General features: G+C 41.5%; 1 protein-coding gene across 1 annotated transcript in view; it reads left to right on the top strand.

Annotated features, from left to right (window-relative positions):
- Nucleotides 1-19458, top strand: part of VPS8 (VPS8 subunit of CORVET complex) — an 85632-nt gene that overhangs the window by 9372 nt on the left and 56802 nt on the right. The window contains exons 7-17 of the mRNA XM_082487413.1: nucleotides 6314-6438; nucleotides 7998-8084; nucleotides 9519-9586; nucleotides 10219-10372; nucleotides 10472-10531; nucleotides 11289-11396; nucleotides 12885-12965; nucleotides 14062-14232; nucleotides 16152-16226; nucleotides 16876-16911; nucleotides 19106-19196. Of these exons, the coding sequence (XP_082343539.1) occupies nucleotides 6314-6438; nucleotides 7998-8084; nucleotides 9519-9586; nucleotides 10219-10372; nucleotides 10472-10531; nucleotides 11289-11396; nucleotides 12885-12965; nucleotides 14062-14232; nucleotides 16152-16226; nucleotides 16876-16911; nucleotides 19106-19196 (1056 nt within the window). The remainder of the gene's footprint in view (nucleotides 1-6313; nucleotides 6439-7997; nucleotides 8085-9518; nucleotides 9587-10218; nucleotides 10373-10471; nucleotides 10532-11288; nucleotides 11397-12884; nucleotides 12966-14061; nucleotides 14233-16151; nucleotides 16227-16875; nucleotides 16912-19105; nucleotides 19197-19458) is intronic.

Consider the following 19458-nt stretch of genomic DNA (forward strand, 5'->3'; position numbering starts at 1 on the left):
TATTTTGTTTGTCTCCTCCTAACTCCACCTGTACCTCTGAACTTGTCTGCTTTGTCCTTGTTACAGAAGACTTGGTTATTCATTCTGCTTTTTTGAATGTTTCTGTTGGTTCTTGAAAAATTATCACAGGACAGTTCTTGATTGTGCACCTAATCTTTGAAAAGTAGTATTTTTCTTGTGGATTAGAGTTGGGTAAGGTTTGACACCCTGTAAGTGTTGGTAGGAAGGGATGTCTGGAGGCCTGTAGTCACCCCCTGTTTGGTGCAGGACTGTCAGCAGTAAGTGGGTCGGGGCAGCCCTGGCTTTGTCGGGCCAAGTCTTGAAAAACTCTTTATGAATGGAAAATACTGCCCAACAGGAAAATGTGTGTGCACACACTCCTCTGGTAACCTGCTCCAGGGCACATAATCTTTGGGGGCGGGGGAGGAGGGGGTAGTTCTTAACAACCCATCTAAACCTCTCAGTCTACCATTTCTGGTATTTGCTCTTTGTTTCATGATCTAACATTACTGAGAAGAGTTTGGTGCTCTCATTTTTTACCTCTCTTTCAGGTAGTTTATCTTCTGTTTGACGCTTTGTTACCACACTTGGATAATGATAGTTTTTTGCACATTAAGAGTATGACACATAGTGCAGTGCTCATTTGGGGGATTTTTTTATTTTTTTTTTTTTTTATTTAAGATAAGTGAGTGCCATCCTTTTGCCAAATTCTTTCTGGAACTTGTTTGGAGTTGTGAGCATTGAGCAAATGAACAGTTATACTGTGTGCCATGATTTTTCATGAGGATTGCTAGCTGGAGTGGAGAAGTGCTGTCCCAGCAAGCCTGTAAAAATACACAAATAATCTTTAGAGATTGTTTTGTCTCCATCTTTCTAGAAGACCTAAGAGGTTTTTACACTACTCAAAAACTAGCCCTTAAAAAGAACTCGGTGATATGTGTTATATTTCTTGGAGACTTTAGGTTCCGGGCATAAAATTTCTATGTAGCTAAACTTTGTTTTGATTAGTGCTGAACCATTTATTTTCTGTGTTGGCTGTAAAACTTATGGTTAGAGTCCTGCGTCTTTGTTGAGGTGTGGGGTAGTATGATATCTTGAGAGAGCAGGTAGTGTAAGTACCTAAAGACAGCATTAAAAACAGATTTTGGGGACTGTTGTCCTTGGTTGCTTTTTGAATTTAATGGGGAGTTGATCACCTAGCTGGTGGTAACTGTTGAAAATAGTTTTACCAGTTAAGTCACTGTGAACTTCCAGTTTTATTTCCTCTCAGATTTCTTTTTTTTTTTTTTTTTTTTTTGGTTTTCAATATAATGAAGTCCAAATTTATAAACTTCTTTTTTTAAGTGATTCCATACACTTTTTAAACCGCCTGGTTTTAAAACAGTAGCTATCACAACATCTTCTCGGTTACTTGAATAAATCAAAAGGGGAAATGTTAACAAAAGGAAACACTATCAGCGAAATCTGAAGGTTCTCTCTGTCTTTGAAGATTATGACATATATGCTGTTCATTAATTCACTCTTTTATATTGATTTCCGGCTTTTTCTTTCCTATTTTGGCCCTTTCTGTGTGGACTGAAAAGGAAAAGGTACAGTAACACTGCACTGTGCACGTACCCTGCATGAACAACTCCTGTCTTGTCCAGTTTGCATGCTGTCTGTGCCAGAATTTAAGATGTCAGATAAGCAGCAAGTAAAGCAGTGCAGTAACCAGTCAGTGGATAATACTGCTGGCCAGTCTGGGAATTGGTTATCGCATGCATGTGCATTGTACACTTAAAATTCTCCAGGCAAGAAGAGCAGAGGAGCAGGTAAATGTGCTATTTTTTAGGGCAGAAGGTCCATAGCTGTTTGTAAAGGCATTATTTCAGGGCAGGACAAAGAGTCTTCCATGAGATCACCATCCGTTTCTGCCCGAGAGCTGTCAGGTGGGGAACACTATGGAGTAGGAACCTAACTGAAAGAGCCAAGAGCCAGAAAGTCTGTGAAACCCACACAAGCGGACAGCAACTTCTGAAAGCCCAGCTCACGTGCCGGTTACGGAGCTGAGGAGGGAGCAGTGGGTTCCTGATGTGGTAGCTATGATGTGGTGGGCTGACTTAACCCCTGCTCTGAGTAAGCATTTTACTAGCTTAAGTGGAAGGCAGGGGATGGGGAGGAGGGTTCAGCATGCGTGGGTTTAGGGGACAGCCGTTGTGTAGTAGCTCACCATTGATTGTCCTCCTCATCCCCAGGCCCAAGGGGGATATACCTCCTGGGAGAGCGTTTACTGGTACTGTGCCTAGTAAAGGTGGGAGGACAGGACCTATTTGTAAAGTTCGTAATATTTGAGAAATTCTGTGGGACGTAAAGCAAGCCTTTCCTACTTGGGAAAATCACGGCTCAAGGAAAAGATGTTGGTGAAAACCTGGTGATCTGAGAAGTAATAACTCCTGGAGTGCTATGCTTATGCCTTTGGTCTGGAAAGTTACTTTTTTTTCTTATTCACAAACTTGTTCTTTACTTGTAGAGCTGTGTCAAAGTGCCATCTCATTTTGACTTCAGACTTTGAGAGCAACACAAATAGTTACTGCCAGAAATGTTTCAGATGAAGAATTGCTGTGTGTAAACTGCAAAATTAAAAACTTTTTATGACAGTTGATAGCCAACTTTGTTTCAAGCATTTGGAAAAAAACTTTTTATGCTTAATCCTAAATGTGCCTCAATTCAAAGTTGATAGTATTGGTCTGGCAAATCAACAGATCAGCTTTTATAACCTTCTGATTTTATCCATTTTTATTACTCTGCCAGTTGATTAATAGGAGCTCATTGATTCGGGTGTCTTGCTTTGCTTTGGAAGCAATTTTGTCCATCTTATCTGTAGTTAGGTTTTTTAAAAAAATCTCACCTAATGGCTCTTCCTTGTGTGTCATCTTTTGACTGGCTGGAAACAAGAACAAATACTGGCATGGCTTTCTCTGGGGTTAGCTTTCCAAGTGATCATCATTTCTCAGCTCTGAAAACGCATCTCTGGCAAATAATGGGCACTTCCTTCTTAGGAAGGAGTAACTTGAGTCATACAAAGCATTTAATTTTGGGGTGGCGTGGGTGTCTTGCTTATTTTGAATTGACATTGTGGGTGAGGGAAGAAGAAAATGGATTGGAAAGTTCATATAAAGTTGTAAAGCTGGATTGAAAGCAGTAGTGATTCTGAAACTGCTGCCCTTCTCAGAGGAAGCTGTGAAAGATTCTCCTTTTTCATGCCTTACAGGAAACAGGTTATTGATTGACTTACAGGTTTAAGCTGAAGGAACAGAATGCAATTTGCCTTTAATAGCAAGAGCTGCAGTATTCACCTTATTTTTAAACATATTTCTATGGTTAGCAGATGGTCTTTTTATAAATAAACTGGACTGTATTTCCAGACCTCTGGAAGAGGAATTTGGGTATTGAAGGACACCATTTGGAGAATACCTCTCTGGGAAACTTGTTTTCCAGCTGTATGTAGCTCTGTGTTCTCTGAGCTTCTGTGGAAATCTTCCATGTTTTTTCTTCTTTTTCTTTGACCTGTTCTGATCTATGCCATGTACACTGTTGTCACAGTGACGTCAAGGTGTTTTCTAGTAGCATGGCAAAAGATGATTTTTATTTCCATCACATGGATTCTGCTTTCAGCTTATCCTAATAAGGAGAGCTGCGTGCAGAGCAATGGCCATAGATTTGAAGCATTTCCGCTGCCTTATGCTTGGTGATAGAGGTGGTGGCTGAAACACCCTGCCTGGCCCTGGAGCAGAAGGTGCTGTGGTTTGCTGTGGCTCGCTGGTATCAGCCTGACCTTCAGGAGTGCTCTGCGTTGTGCTTGAGTGGCAGATGCAATGCATTGCATGTTGCTTTTCTAAATTTTTGCTATTGCGATACAGAAGTAATTTTCGCTCTATGTTCCTCTTACATATTGCATAAGGGCAGTAGTTTGCAGTGTAATCACTGGAATTGTATACATCCTTTGTTTAGTTAAACGTGTGGCAAGTCTTATAAAACTTAGATCTCTATTTAAACAGTAACTTGTGTGACTGTCAGAGCTTTCAGAGGTCCTTCTGTACATGTAGGTTTAGCCAATTTGAACCCTCATGTTCCCCTTGGCTTTCAGAGACATCTTGAATAATGTCATGTTAATTTGGAAAACTAATGGAAAAATAGCATTTTATATATAGTTTCTGATTATCTAACAGTGAAAAATAATCTTCATCTACCTGTAGTTTAACTGAACATCTCTTACAGCAGAAACAGTGTCTTTATGAAATGTATTTAGGTGTCAAGGAGCAAACGTCAGTTCTCATGTGAAGATGGAACTCCCTTGTTCTGTGTTTGGCCTAAGCCAGACTGCAGAGGAAGAAAGGGGAGATGCAGCATCAGGTGTTGTGCTGGCAGGCGCAGCAGAGCAGAAGTAGTACATGAAGGACAGGTAGCCTTCTCCAGAACTACCTGGGCTGCTCGTCACCTGATGAAGAGATGATGACTTTCATTGATGTAGTCAACCAAAGGCACCTTTGGTTTTCCCTCCCACAGATTTCAAGAACAGAGCTCTTTAACCTTCACAAGAATCCTGATGTTTCTGAGCACCCGTAACATACGGTGTCCTCTTGACCACTACTTTCATCATGTTTTAGATCAAAACTGACAGTTTTCTATAATACCTGAGCCTTTGTGCATTTGCAAGACAGAGCATGACCCTTCCATCTCTCCCAGGCCCTGTTGCACTTGGTGTGCAGAACAAGTGGTGTTGGTGACACCCTCTCTATCCCTACCTCTCTGCTAGCACTATCCAGATTTTGCAGGAAATGGAATTTTTTACTTTGTTTTGGGCCACTACAGCAGACAAGTTTATTGAGGTAGATGCAGGAAAACAAGGAATATAGTGGAAAAAGTATTTGAACTTGGCCCTAGCCTCTTTCTCCTCTACATAAACAGTGCTTTAGAGTAATCCATGAGTTCGGGTATTCTTCTTGCTAGTGTTTGTTTTGGACCTCCCACTAATGCCTCTTCATACTGGTAGAATTTGAATGGTGACTCCCACTGTGTGTGTGCTCAGCCATCAATCTGTCTGCGCAAATTGATTGAATACATCACTTTGTATCGGGGAAGAAAAGAGAGCTACATCCATGCTCTGTTTCACTTCTAGCACATTGCTAACGGTGCTGCAACTTGGAGAAATGTCTCGTGCCTTGGGCAGTTCTTCCAGGGGAATTCTGGTGCTCAGCTGCTGTCTGTTCCCCTGGATACTGTCCTTTCCCTTCCTTGCTCAAGGTGAAATCCTTCATGCAGTGTTATTGTGGTGCTTCTGATGTATTTCAGATCTCTGGTCTTCATTCCAACGGTCCCCACAAAGCATCTCTTCTGCCTCCCCTGCTCAAAAGCAGGAAGCAAATGAAGGGAGGTGGAAAAAACAGATCCAGAACATCCGTTTTCTTAGCTTTTAAGAGCAATGCTCCAAAGACAGGTAGAGGGTTTTCATGCATAATGCCTGCAATGCAAGAACTTATAAAGCAATTTTTATTCTCTTGTGGTGGAAGCATACAAGAACTTAGTGCAAACAGGGGGTGCCTGTTGTTTGCTGTCTGTAGGGGCAGACGGGGCATGGCCATGCAGCAGCCCAGTCCCTGAGGAGGCTGTGCAGCCATTCGTACCTCCTTTGCAGTAGCCTGTGTCTCAGGAAAGGAAGTTCTCTCACAGCGTGGTGATCATTACTGTTTCCTCAGAAAGTAAGAGCTATGTGCACTAGAACTCATAAAGCATTTTAACTGTGCAGCTTAGGGGCACGAGTTCATTTTCCCTGCAGCTTCTGGTCTTTATCAACAAAACAAGGAAAAAGTTACATAAAGCTGCACTTACCAAAAGTCTGTGTTGGGGATTTGTAGTTGATATTCAAATCAACATAAAGAAGTATAAAGCTCGGAAAATAGAATTAATTTTCTGTCATCTTCCTTGCTACAACTTAAGCACCACTGCAGAATAGTAAAAGAAAAGCTAGATGTTGCTTTGATTTTTTTTTTTTTCTAGTAGCTTCTTCTTCAGTTAGTAATACCTCTGCACTTCCATATTCCCTGTGTCTGTTTTGTACTTTTAAAAATATTTTTTCATTTCCATGCAAGAGTGTCCCACTATCTCTGTACTAACTTGTGCTCTTATCTTGTTAACTCTTTTTAAGAACTTAACTGTAAGCCTGTGAATTGTTAATGCACCACAAGTGAGTTGTATATGCAAATAATTTCATGATGTTAATTTTAATCATCGCTCTTTCTTTCTCTTTAATTTCTTACTAATTGTTCTTCTCTAGATCAAAACCAGGCTCTTCGGCTGTGTCTGGGCAGCACTGCTGTTGGGGCCCAGTATGGGGCTATCTCTGCTCTCAGTATCAACAACGACTGTTCGAGGCTCCTGTGTGGCTTTGCGAAAGGACAGGTAATTCCCGTAGGATGAGATGATCCAGTGCTCTGTCCTTCTGCAGACTGTTACTGAGGGACTATCCAGAGGTGACAATAGCTCCAAGCTAAGCACACTCAATATATAGCTGTTTGTTAGTAGTTTTTGTGCTGAGAAGCAGTGTGTATGGCTTGATCTGCCCAGAGCTTTTTTGGCCAGCCAATTCCTGCATCCAGTGAGTTAACTTGGATTGTTTGGGGTAAGTTTCTGTGGAAGAAATAAGTAATACAGAACGTAGTGAAGGGTTCAGTTAATCATGGCTTGTTGTGACCTAAGCCCTGCTCCTGATAAACTGAAATGTGCAATGGCACACCAGGACAACCAGCTTCGTCTTTCTAGGACACTTTGCACAAGATCTATGCTTTGTAATTAAAGGTAGTTTTTACTGTGGTGATGACTTGCAATTCTTGAAACTCATATCTAGCCCCAAGGTTCAGTTTTACTAATGCCTTATTTCTATTGTATAATGAAAGCAGCATAGCTTTGGAATGCAGGGCGAAAAGGGTTTTGAGTCTGCTGCTGTTATTTTTATGCCCTTCTCTGAACCTAAAGAGAGAAAGCCGTTCCTGAACAAAAGTTCTAAGACTAAAACTAAACCAAAATGGATAGAAGTTAACTTGGTAAAATTTTCAGGTCCATGGAATACAAAGAAGGCTGCTTTGTGTTTCTGCTTAGTTTAAATTCCCTTTGCTCCTTTGGCTTTCACCTTTATTCTAGATAAAACACACTCCGGTGTCTATGATAGGGCTAAATGACAGACTGATCCAGAGCATGTGGAAATGGACTTGATCCATGCAGAGCAGTGGCCAGTTTTCAATGGTACTCAGATCAAATATTTTGGAGAAGCAGTTCTGAAACATCTGGTCTACAGAGCTTTGATAGATGGTTTATGGAACCATATAAAATAGTTTTCCAATAAAAATTTTGATGCAAATTGTAACCTGAGCTCTTCCAGGCTAAATATTCCACAGTTATGCGGTAAGTGGTTTGGGAATTCCTGCTTCTTAGTTGGGGAATTACCTGAGTTTAATATCCAAGCACAAGCCAACCTGTGTGCTCGTACCTGACCTGTCATGCTGAGCAAACACAGGAGAGGAGTGACAAGGTTCATGGTAGCCATGGAGATTCTTGAGTTTTGCTAACGGGTGAGAGATTTTTCAACTGTTCACTGATTCTGTGAGAGAGAAATGCCTTGAGTCACTTTTGAACAGTGTTGTGTGGTAGCAAAGTTGTCTTACGTTCTTTAATTGTGTTATCAGGCAGATGGCTGTGAGGTGAGTGAGTTTGGGCAGGTGGTGAGAGCTTGCCAAAAGGATATGATTCAGAGTTGTGAAGGTAACTCTAATGTTGTCAACGATAGCGTAAGCAGATAAGTAAACTGCTTGTAAAAACAGAGTAGGAACAGATTTCAGGTATTCTTTGATATGAATAATCCAGGATGATACTGGGAATATAGAAACTTATTGATGTACTAACACACAAGTTGGTGGAGAGAACCCCTTGGCAGTAAACATGTACTGAGAACAATCTGCTTGCAGATCACAATGTGGGATCTGGCCAGTGGGAAGCTGCTACGATCAATAACAGATGCCCACCCACCAGGAACAGCCATTTTGCACATCAAGGTAACAAACACTACCTGTACTCCTTGTGTACTACCTCTTATTTTTTCTTTAAAACGCACTTGTGTTCAGTCAGATGTGTTGACTTTCCTAGTGTAGTACTTTTAGATTTACAGATGAGACCAGCTACCTGGGAGCTATATGGTGATATTATCCAGAGGTGAGAAAAACGAGGAGAAATTATATTTAAGAAAGAAACTGAGTATTTTGAGAGCTGAAATAATAGTATCGGCTGTGAGTTGTACTATAACAAACAATGGTGGTTGTCTGTTATAACTTCTCTCTCTGATGCCAAAATCTATGAAGAATTAGTTGCTAGAATACATTTCTCTAAAACTTGCAGTGGTTTGAGCTGGATACATGATTTGCCAACTGTAAACTTAAGAGTCTGAAGTGTAGAAAGTAGCTTCTGTCTGCAGTTTTTCAGATAATTTGTTGGGAATGTTTGGGTTGAAAGATAAATCATCTATGGCTTCTTGTTCAACCTAGTGTTGTCATCAGACACAGAAACTCATATCTAATTTTGTGCATGGCTTTGTTTTATGTGGACCTCTCCTACCAGACCATAATGCTCCTTGCCAACCTGGTCAGAGCAGTAACTTTGGTGCATCACCCAAACTCTTTTCTCTGTTCTTCTTTCCTGGACCTTGCTGAGACATCCCAGACCCATTCAGTGTCACACGTGGAACTGGTGTAGTGGGTCTGAGGGGGCACGTTGGTTAAGGACAGGTTCTCATGTACTGGTTGGTCTGACCTGGCTAACCAAAAATATTTTGTGGGTGTGAAGGTACCCCTTACTGCTGCATCTTCCACGCTTCCGTCTCTGCAATCTTTGCCCTGTGCATTAGGATTCCCCTGTGCCAGATCTTCTGCTCCTATTGGCCCCTTCACTAGCTCATGATCTGATGACAGTACCAGCATTGAAGAGTAGTCAGGCACTGCTATACAGGCCAGATGCTTGTGCTGCTAGATGGGCTCCACAGTCCTCCAGAAGGGTCCCTCAGCTTTGTCTTGTGACCCTTTCTTATCTTGATTATTTGGTATCGTTAGTTGTTCTGGATCTTTCTGATTTTGTGTGACTGCAGCCCATTCACCAGCTCTGGCACCAACTTGTGGGCTGTGAGCAGTTCTAGTGGTAACACTGGTTTTGGTATGCTGTAGTTCTGAGCTGCAATAGAAAGTGATGGGACTTTGGTAACAAAATCTAGCTTGGGGTTGGCTGGAGGGGTGAAGATGAAACACAAAAACTTGGGTTTTTTTCTTATACATCATAAAAAAAGCCAGTAATTGTCTCAATTCTGTATGTTAAAGGTGTCTTTCTGGTAGGTACAATGCTTGTGCTTTTGTGTGCTGTTAATAATGACATAGCATATGTTTTTCTATCTTTTTATTGTAGGTTATTTCTTAGTGCCACTTTTAATCTAATTATCTGCTCAGTTTACAGATGACCCGACGCTTGCAATTTGCAATGACAGTGGAGGCTCCGTGTTTGAACTGTCATTTAAGTAAGAAAATAAGTCTTAAGTACTCATAGAAAGTACAAGACAGTAATGCTGGGTCATAGCTTCTAAAACTTAAGCAAAAAACCCCATTGGAACTAATAAAGCTACTGTCTGAATGTTGAAGGTGTCATTTAGGGCTGCAGTATAATTTCACAGCTGAAGCAAGATCCTGTCTGGCAGTGTAATAGTCAAAGAATAGCCTAAGTTATTAACGTATCAATGTATTGTCCAGAATCCTGGCATTCCTTGTGGGCTTTGGGTAGTTTTCATAAAAGTGCTGCATCTTGGTTTTCCTTGTTTCATTAGTGAGAGCTGCCCTGCACTAACTGCTCATTTTCTTCTTGGCCTCTTCAAGAGGAGGAGAAATGAGGAGGAAGGATTGACAGCCTAGTGAGTCTCATCATGTCCAGGATTTTCCAAAACTTTACTGTTAAATAAGGTCTTAAGGAATTCTCGTTCGTATCTGAACAACTGTATGGAACTGCTTCAGTGACACACTAAAAGTGATCCCTGGAGCTGTGTAAAGGGCTTTCTAAAAACAGTATTTAGGAAGGATCACTCTTGAGATGTCATGAGATTGTTGGGCTGATCTCTTCTTAATAGCTGGCTGCCAAGCTGATTTCTTTTCTTTGCAGGAGAGTTATGGGAGTGAGAACATGTGAATCTCGATGTCTCTTCAGTGGCTCAAAAGGGGAAGTTTGCTGTATTGAACCATTACATGCAAAAGTTGAGCTGAGAGACCATCCTATCACCCAGTATTCCCTGCTGGCTATGGCCTCTCTGACAAAGGTAAATTGCTGCTTGTGGAAGGCTTTGTGTGAGAAATCAAAAAGGAGTTTTCTGGCACATACTTAAACACTTTATTTTGCCTTTTTGTTTTTCTTGAAGATACTGGTTATTGGCCTGAAACCATCTCTGAAGGTGTGGATGACTTTTCCCTACGGTCGTGTGAGTAACAAAGACAAACAGTTTCTTTTTGGATTATGGCTACAAACCTAAAGTGAAGAGGATGAGATTAGGACCAGATGTTTGGTATCGCTAGTTTATCAGCATGCAGAAAACTGCACTGTGGAACTGCAGTGATAATCTGTTGGTCTGATGTGTGCAGATTGTGGGCGGAGAGGAGGTGAAAAGGCTGCTTTCAGTTGTGCCTATGTGAAAATGCTGAATTTGTCCAATAAGTAGGAAGGTAGGAACTCGGGAGCCCCTCAGCTTCTCGTATTCCCTGCTGCATCCTGGTCACACCCACAGATAGGACGTTGACGTGATGATGGCTACTAAACAGTCTTCTAAACTCTTGATTGTTTGCTTTCACTATTGCTGGTATAATTCCTGTTGGAAAAGCAGCTGGGGGAAGATGTGAGGTATGTTAGATTGGGAGAATAGAGACAAGGCTGCTAGCATGCTGCAGCTTGTCGTAGTCCATCAATCCGTGTGAGACTGGATCTACGTTAAGCAGCTAGGACAGAAGTTTTGTTCTGACTGTCCGTCCGCTTTCCCAAGAGGCACATATTGCCCCTAAACCATGTGGCTGGACCAAAGAGCACAAGTTGCTGCTCAGCTGCCAGCAGACCAGGAAATTGCTTTACGGCCTGCGTGTGTACATGGCAAAGTCAGTGAGTGGCAGCTGATGAACAGCATGTGTCCTGGAACTGTGGTTCTGCCTTGTGTATCTTAAATAATGGCTGTGCTTTTTGTCTAACAGATGGACCCTTCTAGTGTCCCTCTTCTGGCGTGGCACTTTGTGGCTGTACAGAACTCTGTGAACCCCATGCTTGCATTTTGTCGAGGAGATGTTGTTCATTTTCTTCTGGTAAGCCTTGGATGTTTTATGCTGCTTTTCAGATAGCCGTGTCTTATTCACATACTCAGTTTACTGAGCCTCTGTCTCAGTGAAAGTATGATATCTGTGCACACTAGGGATGTCTGCAGCTTGCAATGGTCTTGGGAAAACAAACCTGTTGGTCTTTGCTTTTCAGCAAGCAGCAGTGCCCTTCCCTGAGAATCTGGAGGCATGAGCTTTATGCATTGCAGAAGTGTTGATTTGCAGCTTATCTCGTTTGTACTCGAGATAGAAAAATGTAGATTGTTTTCAGGGAGATCATGTGAATTTGAGATACCATTTTATTTTTTGCTTTAAAACACAAGTCTGGAAAAAACTTGTATAAACCAAGAGACAACAGCTTTCAGGTCCTGTTGGCGTGTGACTTTAGGGTATGCTGCTTGTCCTGTTTAGATCTGCAGAAGTTACACGTGCAGATATGGTTGTTTGAAGGTGATTTGGTGTCTGATTTCAGTATGAGAGCAGTACCCAGGCTTCAGAAAACCTGGCATTTTGGCTTTAGAGTGCTAAGTTTGTTTTCCAGCTTTGCTATCATCCTGGACCTTAAGCTTTGCTTGAGCACTCAGACATTCTGTTGTCTGGATTGAATCCTCTTTCTCCTCTATCTTCTCTCTTGGTGAACTTGAGAATAAAGAAAAGGGGGTACGTTTAAGCCTGTCTTGCTGGAGATATCTGTGCATGCAATAGCACAAGCCTCTGCACAGGTGCTCAGCTCATCTGTGGCCACTGGTGCTGCTCTGCCTATAGGTTACTAAACAGCAGCCATGTTACCTGAATTCACGTCCCTCTTCCTGTACTTCAGATTGTCAAAAACCTTATTTTTCTTTGCAGAATGCTTTTTGTTTGTTTGTTTGTTTTAATAATATTGAATTAAAGCCAATTTTACATTAGCATTCTGTAGTTCTGACTCTTATGAGCAGAAAGTACAGTAGTTCCTGCCTGGGATGAGAGACAACTCTTGACTGGGAGCTGTCATGCAATGTCTCCATTCAATTCAGTATTCCAGTGGGGCTGAGCCCCTTGGGAGTCAGCAAATGAGAATCAGTCCTCCTTTGGTGCTCTCTGTCTGAATGCTGGAGTTTTGCACTCCTTTTAGAAACTGAATTGCCTTATATAATATAAGAGGCAGGGAACAACCCCCTGAACACATGTGGTGCCAGCTTGTTTGTGACATATAACTCTTGTAGTACAAATAATGATTTCAAATTGATTCAGCAGAGGGCATATATTTTTACTACCCCTTGCTCAGAATCTTGTTTCCTCACTTACATGAATGCTTTTGAAAGTGAGACATTACACTGCATTTGAGAAGCATGTGTGCTGCTACTGCATGCTCAGCGTTCTTGTCTGAGGGGAGCTTTGGGCTCCTGGAGTTGGTGTGATGTTCTCTGGGAACAGAGAGGTTGAGCTGAAGAAAGTCTTTGAGTTTAAGTCAGCCTTGTCCGATTTCTCTTTTAGGTAAAGAGAGATGATACTGGTGCAATACATGTCACGAAGCAGAGGCAGCTTCATCTACACTATGACCTCATCAACTTTACTGTAAGTCTCTATACTATAGAATGGTTAATTATTTTTTTATTGCACTAGTTTTCCTGTAAATGGATCTTAATAGCTCTTAGTTCCGTACTATTAGTTTTACAAATTTAGTATAAGATAAGAACTGGCTGTGTTTATCTGGAGTTCACTTAACTGAAAGTGTCCTTAAACTTGGGACTCAGTGAAAACCCGACACAAGTGAAATAACAAGTAGTAGCTAAAGGGTAAAAATTAGTAGCATGCAGGCAACAATACTGACCTTTTCTGGGAAGGGAGGTAGCCTTGTTGAGGAAATATTTTCCAGAGCTAGAGAGAATGTTGCAAGAAAGGTTTTTATTCTCTAGTTTTACAAAAGAAAGCAAACTTCTCTGTAATTGGCTCAGGAAAATTCTAGTGTTATCACATACAAGTGCGTCCTAAAGCAGTGTAATTGTTTGATGCTTTGAATAAAAAAAAATTGCTGAACTCTAAAACACATTTACAGAATACAGACAATAAAACATGAAAGGCTATACCAAGATGGATATCCACGTCAGCTGGAATTTGAAGTTTGTTAATACATACGCTTGGTTGTTTAAAAAAAAATAAAATTGTAAAAGCAGTGAAAAAAAGCCTTTTTATTTGCTGGGGTTTTGACATAAAAGTAGAAGCCACAGAATATGGATGACAAGCTTTGAGTTAAACTTACGTGTACTATTTCTCTTTCTAATGCCTCTAGATGCCATATTTACCTCCTAAGATATTTGAGAACAGGCGTTGTAGTAGTCATATTTTTTAGACTTGGATAGAAAGTATGCTAGAGCAGAAATAGTGCACCAAGAGAACAAGAACTCTGGTGGATTGCCATTTGTCTACATGTGTTTTCTGTGAAGAAGGTTCCTTTTTCTCAGTGTTGAAGCTGATTCTCCAGAAGGATCCTCCCTATCTTTACCTTTGGAGTTATGTGTGGGTGCTGTTGTGAAGTGACCGTGTATAGTAACAACGCTACTAGCCATCCTAGAACTTCCAGTATTGATACTCGAGGATATGTCCAGAGCCTGCTTAGTTGACCTCTACTTATGTATGCATTGCTGAAATCTGCAATTTGCTGCTTTTTCAGTGGATAAACTCACGGACAGCAGTGCTTCTGGACAGTGTGGAGAAGCTGCATGTTATAGATCGTCAGACACAGGAGGAGCTGGAGACCATAGAGATTTCGGAAGTTCAGCTAGTCTACAACAGCAGCCACTTCAAATCGCTGGCTACGGGAGGCAACGTCAGTGAAGCCCTGGTAGGCACAAATTACCTGCTTGTGTTCACGAACTCCGTTTCAGATATGCCCAATGTGGAAGCCTGGAGCTTTGGAAAAAAAGCCTTTTTGAAGCATCTCAGAAATTATACATGGTGTTGATGTGGCCAACTGACAGTTCATAGTTCCTTTTGTGTGTTGGTGTTTTTAGGACCTGCTCTTAAGTTACCAAGCTTTGGAATACTCTGTACAGGAAAAAAGCTGATGTGCTTTATTCTTCAAGAGATTCCTATAGGTTTTTCTACTTCATACGCCACAAATACTGTGCTGTAGCAGTGCCTGTGCAGTACATGCATTCCCTGCCTTTGTCTCAGAGATTGTCATGCAGGGAGAGAGAGGATGAAACAGTACCTGTGCTTGTAGGTACTACGCTTCTTTCTTGTTTGAAGTAAAAACCAAGCCCATCCATGCTAGTGAAAGTTGCAACAAATCAAACATTGTGTTTTCTACTTTTTCCTCTTCTATTTATTTGTCTTTCACAGAATCACAGAATGGTCAGGGTTGCAGGGGACCTCTGGAGATCATCTAGTCCAACCCCTTTCTTTTATTTTGACTTTCATGCTTATATATTTTTTTTGGATACTGGTCTGTGTGGGGTCTGGACATGTTTTATTCCTGAAGTAGGTGTTAATTTCAGTGGCTCCTGATAGCTCCTGTGACCAACCTGTGCCCTCTGCAGCAGACTCACTTTGATGTGGTATGTGCATTGCCATAGCATTGTGAGAGTTATTTTAAAGCCGTGGTTGTGGGACAAGTTATTGCGTTCAGTAGAAAATCAGTTTCTCTGTTTTGGAGACAGTTTTCCAAGAGTGTGTGTAAGGAAAGAGTCTTCCACCCTTGCATTTCAGCCTCCCAATGCTTCACCAGAGACAGCCCAGGGGTTCTGAAGTTCCACAGCTGGACGATACAGTTCCTATTCAATTCTGCTGTAGTCCTGTGAGACTTGCTGGCCCAAAAAACTGGCAGAAGGCTCATGTGGGTCTGTAGATTGGATCAGCAATTTCAAGCCCAGCATATGGTCATGTCTCAGCTCCAGAAGCCCAAGGAGAAGGGCCTTCAACGCAGGATGGCAGGATTTTGTAAAAAAACACCTCTGTCGTGGTTCTTTTTGAGCACCAAGGAACAGAATTCTTCTTCCAGCCAGATCTGTCTTTGCAGCCTTTAGAGCTACATAGCTGCTGCTTATCTGGCTTTCAGTGCTTTATCTGCTTCGCACTGCTAGCATTGCTGTCGTTCTTTCTGCTGCAGGTGCATGCCAAGGAAGAAAGAGTCAGAAGGTGGAGTCGTCTCAGTTAGCTTACGTACTGCTTTCCATGTGATCTGGAATTGCCAGGCACAACCTCACAGAACGTAGCTAGAGATTAGCACTAAGGTGGTATATGAGCTCTCCTTGCTAGGGTATGTCATTATTCATAGCCTTTCACTCCATTCCAGAAACTCTGCAGTGCCCTGTGAGGACTTCTGGTGATTATTATTAAAGCCAGAGAGATGTGGCTTGAAAAACTGGTGGGCCCAAAGAAGTACTGCCTGTTGAAATGCTACTGTGTGTCCAGGAAAGACCCCTACTTAATTCACAGACTGTCAGTGGCAGACGAGATCTGAAGTCTATAATGCCATTTTGAAATACTGAGGATATGAAACAGGCAGTCTCCTTCCTTGCATTTCAGTAGGAATTACAAGGCAACCTATTCCAGAGCCATCAAGTCAAGGACAAGAAGGAAGGAGGAACAGCAGAACTTTTTCACTTACTACTGCTCAGCAGTCTGCAGTGTTCTCTCCCAACCCTCATTTTGACTCCTGAATTACAAAGTGTCTCTAAAGTTCAAGTGTATATATGTTTCTTGGGAAATTTTACAAAAGCAAAAAGCAGTTTTACTTGCATGTAATTTTTCTCCCTGTAGGCATTGGTTGGAGAGAAAGCTTGTTATCAGTCCATCAGCAGCTGTGGTGGTCAGATCTTTTACCTTGGAACTAAGGTAAATGTGTGGAGTTTTTCATAAAAATACAGGGCATTCACTGTTGATGGTAGCTCATCTTCTGGAGAAGGGCAATTTTTTATTTTGTGGAGATGTGAATCAGGGATGGGTTCTTTGTGCATGTATGTTGTGGGATTAAAGAAACATGCAATAATTTGGTTTTAGCCAAGGTATGGGCTAAGTAACACACTGTCGGTTGCACAGTATCCTGGTTCATGTTGCTTCAGAGTAGACTTAGCATTACTTTACTGACATCACCTCTGTCCTAAATGTGCTAGTGAGTAAGCAGAAGAAAATAAGACAGTAGGGAAAACTAAACTCTGTTGCATGGAATGATAAAAGGAATATCCTATTCGCTTTTCCTGTCCTGCAGTCCATGCTGTCTGTGAAAAGGCAAAGAGAGGTGGCCTATAGCATGGCAGGGGGAAGAAGTGAGGGATGGTTTCTTGGAGCAGATGGGTTGTAAGGCCATGTAAATGATGTTTTCTCTTAAATAAGCATCCAATTTATTCCTGCTATGCCAAGCTTGAGGATTGCTTTACTTAGCTTCGTCTAAGCTTCATAGTACCATCATGCTCTGGTGGGCCTGTGGAAAAACACAGGCTGCATGAGCAACTGTAAGTAAATAATTTTTTTTTTCCTTTTCTAGTCTGTTCATGTCATGACATTGCGAAGCTGGAGAGAGGTACGTTGAGAGGAAAACTGTACAGCTTAGTAGGTTCAAATTGCTTAAATATAGCTTGAGAGGAGGGAGGGAGCATTTGTGAAGCATATTCTGAGCGCTGTGTTCACAATCCCTGATTGCTACGCACAGCCAGCACCGTAGGTACACTGCTTTCCATGGTGGGACGCGGTGGGACTCCTGCTTGCATAAACTTGTAGGCTGAATGGAGACCTTGTTCTCCCAAGCAAGACATAATGCCTTGCCGTGTTTCAGCTTCTGTTAACAGAAGGACTTTGTAAATATAAGCCTTCTATCTGCCAGATAAGCAAACAGGAGTGGAAGCAAATCTGGTTTGCTATGTTTTGTCTCCAGCTACTGCAGGAGCACATTATAAAATCCATCAAAGACTACCTAGACAGTTGGATTTTAGATCCTTGTTTCTGTTGGTAGAAGATTTATTTTTTTTTAACATTTTTATTCTGACAGCTGAAACCCTATCAAGTTCCACACTAAAGTTCTTGGTGATCTATTTTTGTCTATTTGTTCCTGTGTTGTTCTTTTCACTTGAGTTAAACAGCAGTTTTTCCTTTCTGGATCATCACTTTGCAGTCTGTTTATTCAATGTATTGCATGTTCTCTCTGACTTTGTTTTGCAAGGCTAAGCGAAGCTTTCATCATCCTCTTCTAAGATTACCTTCCCATTCCTTTCTTTTTTCATAGTCACTGTTCTCTGCACCTCCTTTGTGCTTGGTTTCTTGAATTTAGGTGAATGCTTTGGCACATGTTACTCTGGGTAGGGTCTTCCAAGTGCCATGCACAATGTCACCTGTTCTTCACTGTCTCTACTAGATATGTCATTCCTCATACATCCCTGGGTCTCATTTTGCTGTTTCTTTGGATACATTATGTCTGTGGCTTCTGGCACTCTGGAAATTGACCAGTACCCCATAGCCAAACTCTGATTTCTGCTGTAAGTTGCTTCTACCATTGGATTGCATCCTACTTCTATTACCCAGCTTTAGGGGTCATCCTGTTGTTTCTGTCTTTCTGGTCTGCTGTCTCACATTACATGTTGAGAGTTGGTAATCAGCAAACTTCATTAGTAAATTCACCGTATGCCAAGTTATTTGACCAAATCATTATGTAGAAGGGGGCTTCAAGGCTGATTCTCAAGGAACTCCCCAATAGTAATTTCTTTCCAGTCTCATATTTCTCCTTGAAGCAGTGGCCTTCACCATTTTTCCCTCTTACCTGCTTTATGGCTCTTGTACTCATCCAGGATTATAAACTCCTCCATGTGACACTGTATCACATGAATATGAACAGTTCAGCCATATTGAACTTTGATACAGTTGCTGCTTTTGGTTACCAAGATCACTTTCCTCTGCTCGTTTTTCCTCCAGCCATTCACTACTGACTTTGGCTCAGTAAACTGTTAATGAGAAGTCTTGCTTTGACCCATGATTTAATGTAGTGGTTTTCCTAGAATTCAGTCACAACTTCCATGCTCTGAGCCAACCTCCTTCTAATAGTATATGGTTTCTGTTGTGCTGGAGGCCTCATTATTGTAGGGGATTTACTCAAGAGCTATAATCGAGTATGTGAGGTGCTAGGGTGTGAGGCTGAGAGTTAGTTCTTGCTGCAGTACACAATGCTGGTTTGAGACTCAGAATCTCTCTTCTCTCAAACAATACTTTAACATTTTGACCTAGCATACCAAGACTGGTGGCGCTTGACCTTGTGTGCTAATGATTCCTTAAAGTGGAAAGTACTCGTGACCTAATTCAGTCCTTGTTGACTGTGAGCTCAGAAGAAAATAAAAGGTAGGATGAGTATGCTGAAAACATGGCAGTGTTTGTTGTGCTCTAAATGATGAGGCAAGGATAGGGAATGGAAAATTTTGATAGCTATTGCAGACACTCGCTGATGCTGTGGGTCTCCATCCATCAAGCATCTGGCCTAAAACGTAGCCCAGAGGGACTTAATGTACTGGAGCTGGACATTTCTTAGTATTTTTTAACTGTCCAGCAGAAAATGTACGCATGAGAGAATCTTTTTGAGATACTGGCATTTACTGCAATGTGTTGGGATCTTCTGAGGTTTCCTGTCCCCTTGCTGTCAGGGATCACGACCTACTACTGGGAAATGCTGATCTTAAATGTAAGGGGATCATCTTTTCTGTAATACTAAGGTCCAATATGACTTGTTATTTTAGAGAGTGGATCACCTTTTGAAACAAGAGCGCCTCACTGATGCCCTGGCTCTAGCTTGGTCTTTCTATGAAGGTAAAGCAAAGGCTGTAGTAGGTAAGTTTTGCTGGTTTGTTTTGTTCTGTTTTTAATTGAAACCACTAGGGAAGGTTTCAAACCTATGCCTGTACTAAAATCACTGTTTCAGGGGAAAAAACAAAAAGGAAGAGAATTAAATTGAAGAAGAGAAAGTAGGGTTGGGTTTAGCAGAAACAACACCTTTGATATGGGCTGATTTGGCTTTTTTTGCGTCATAGTCCCTTTAGCAGCCTGCTCTTTTCAAATGAGAATCAGACTTGGTCTGTGTTCTGACTCCTAT

The sequence above is a fragment of the Vanellus vanellus genome (genome assembly GCF_965231255.1).
Source record: "Vanellus vanellus genome assembly, chromosome: 8".
NCBI lineage: Eukaryota > Metazoa > Chordata > Aves > Charadriiformes > Charadriidae > Vanellus > Vanellus vanellus.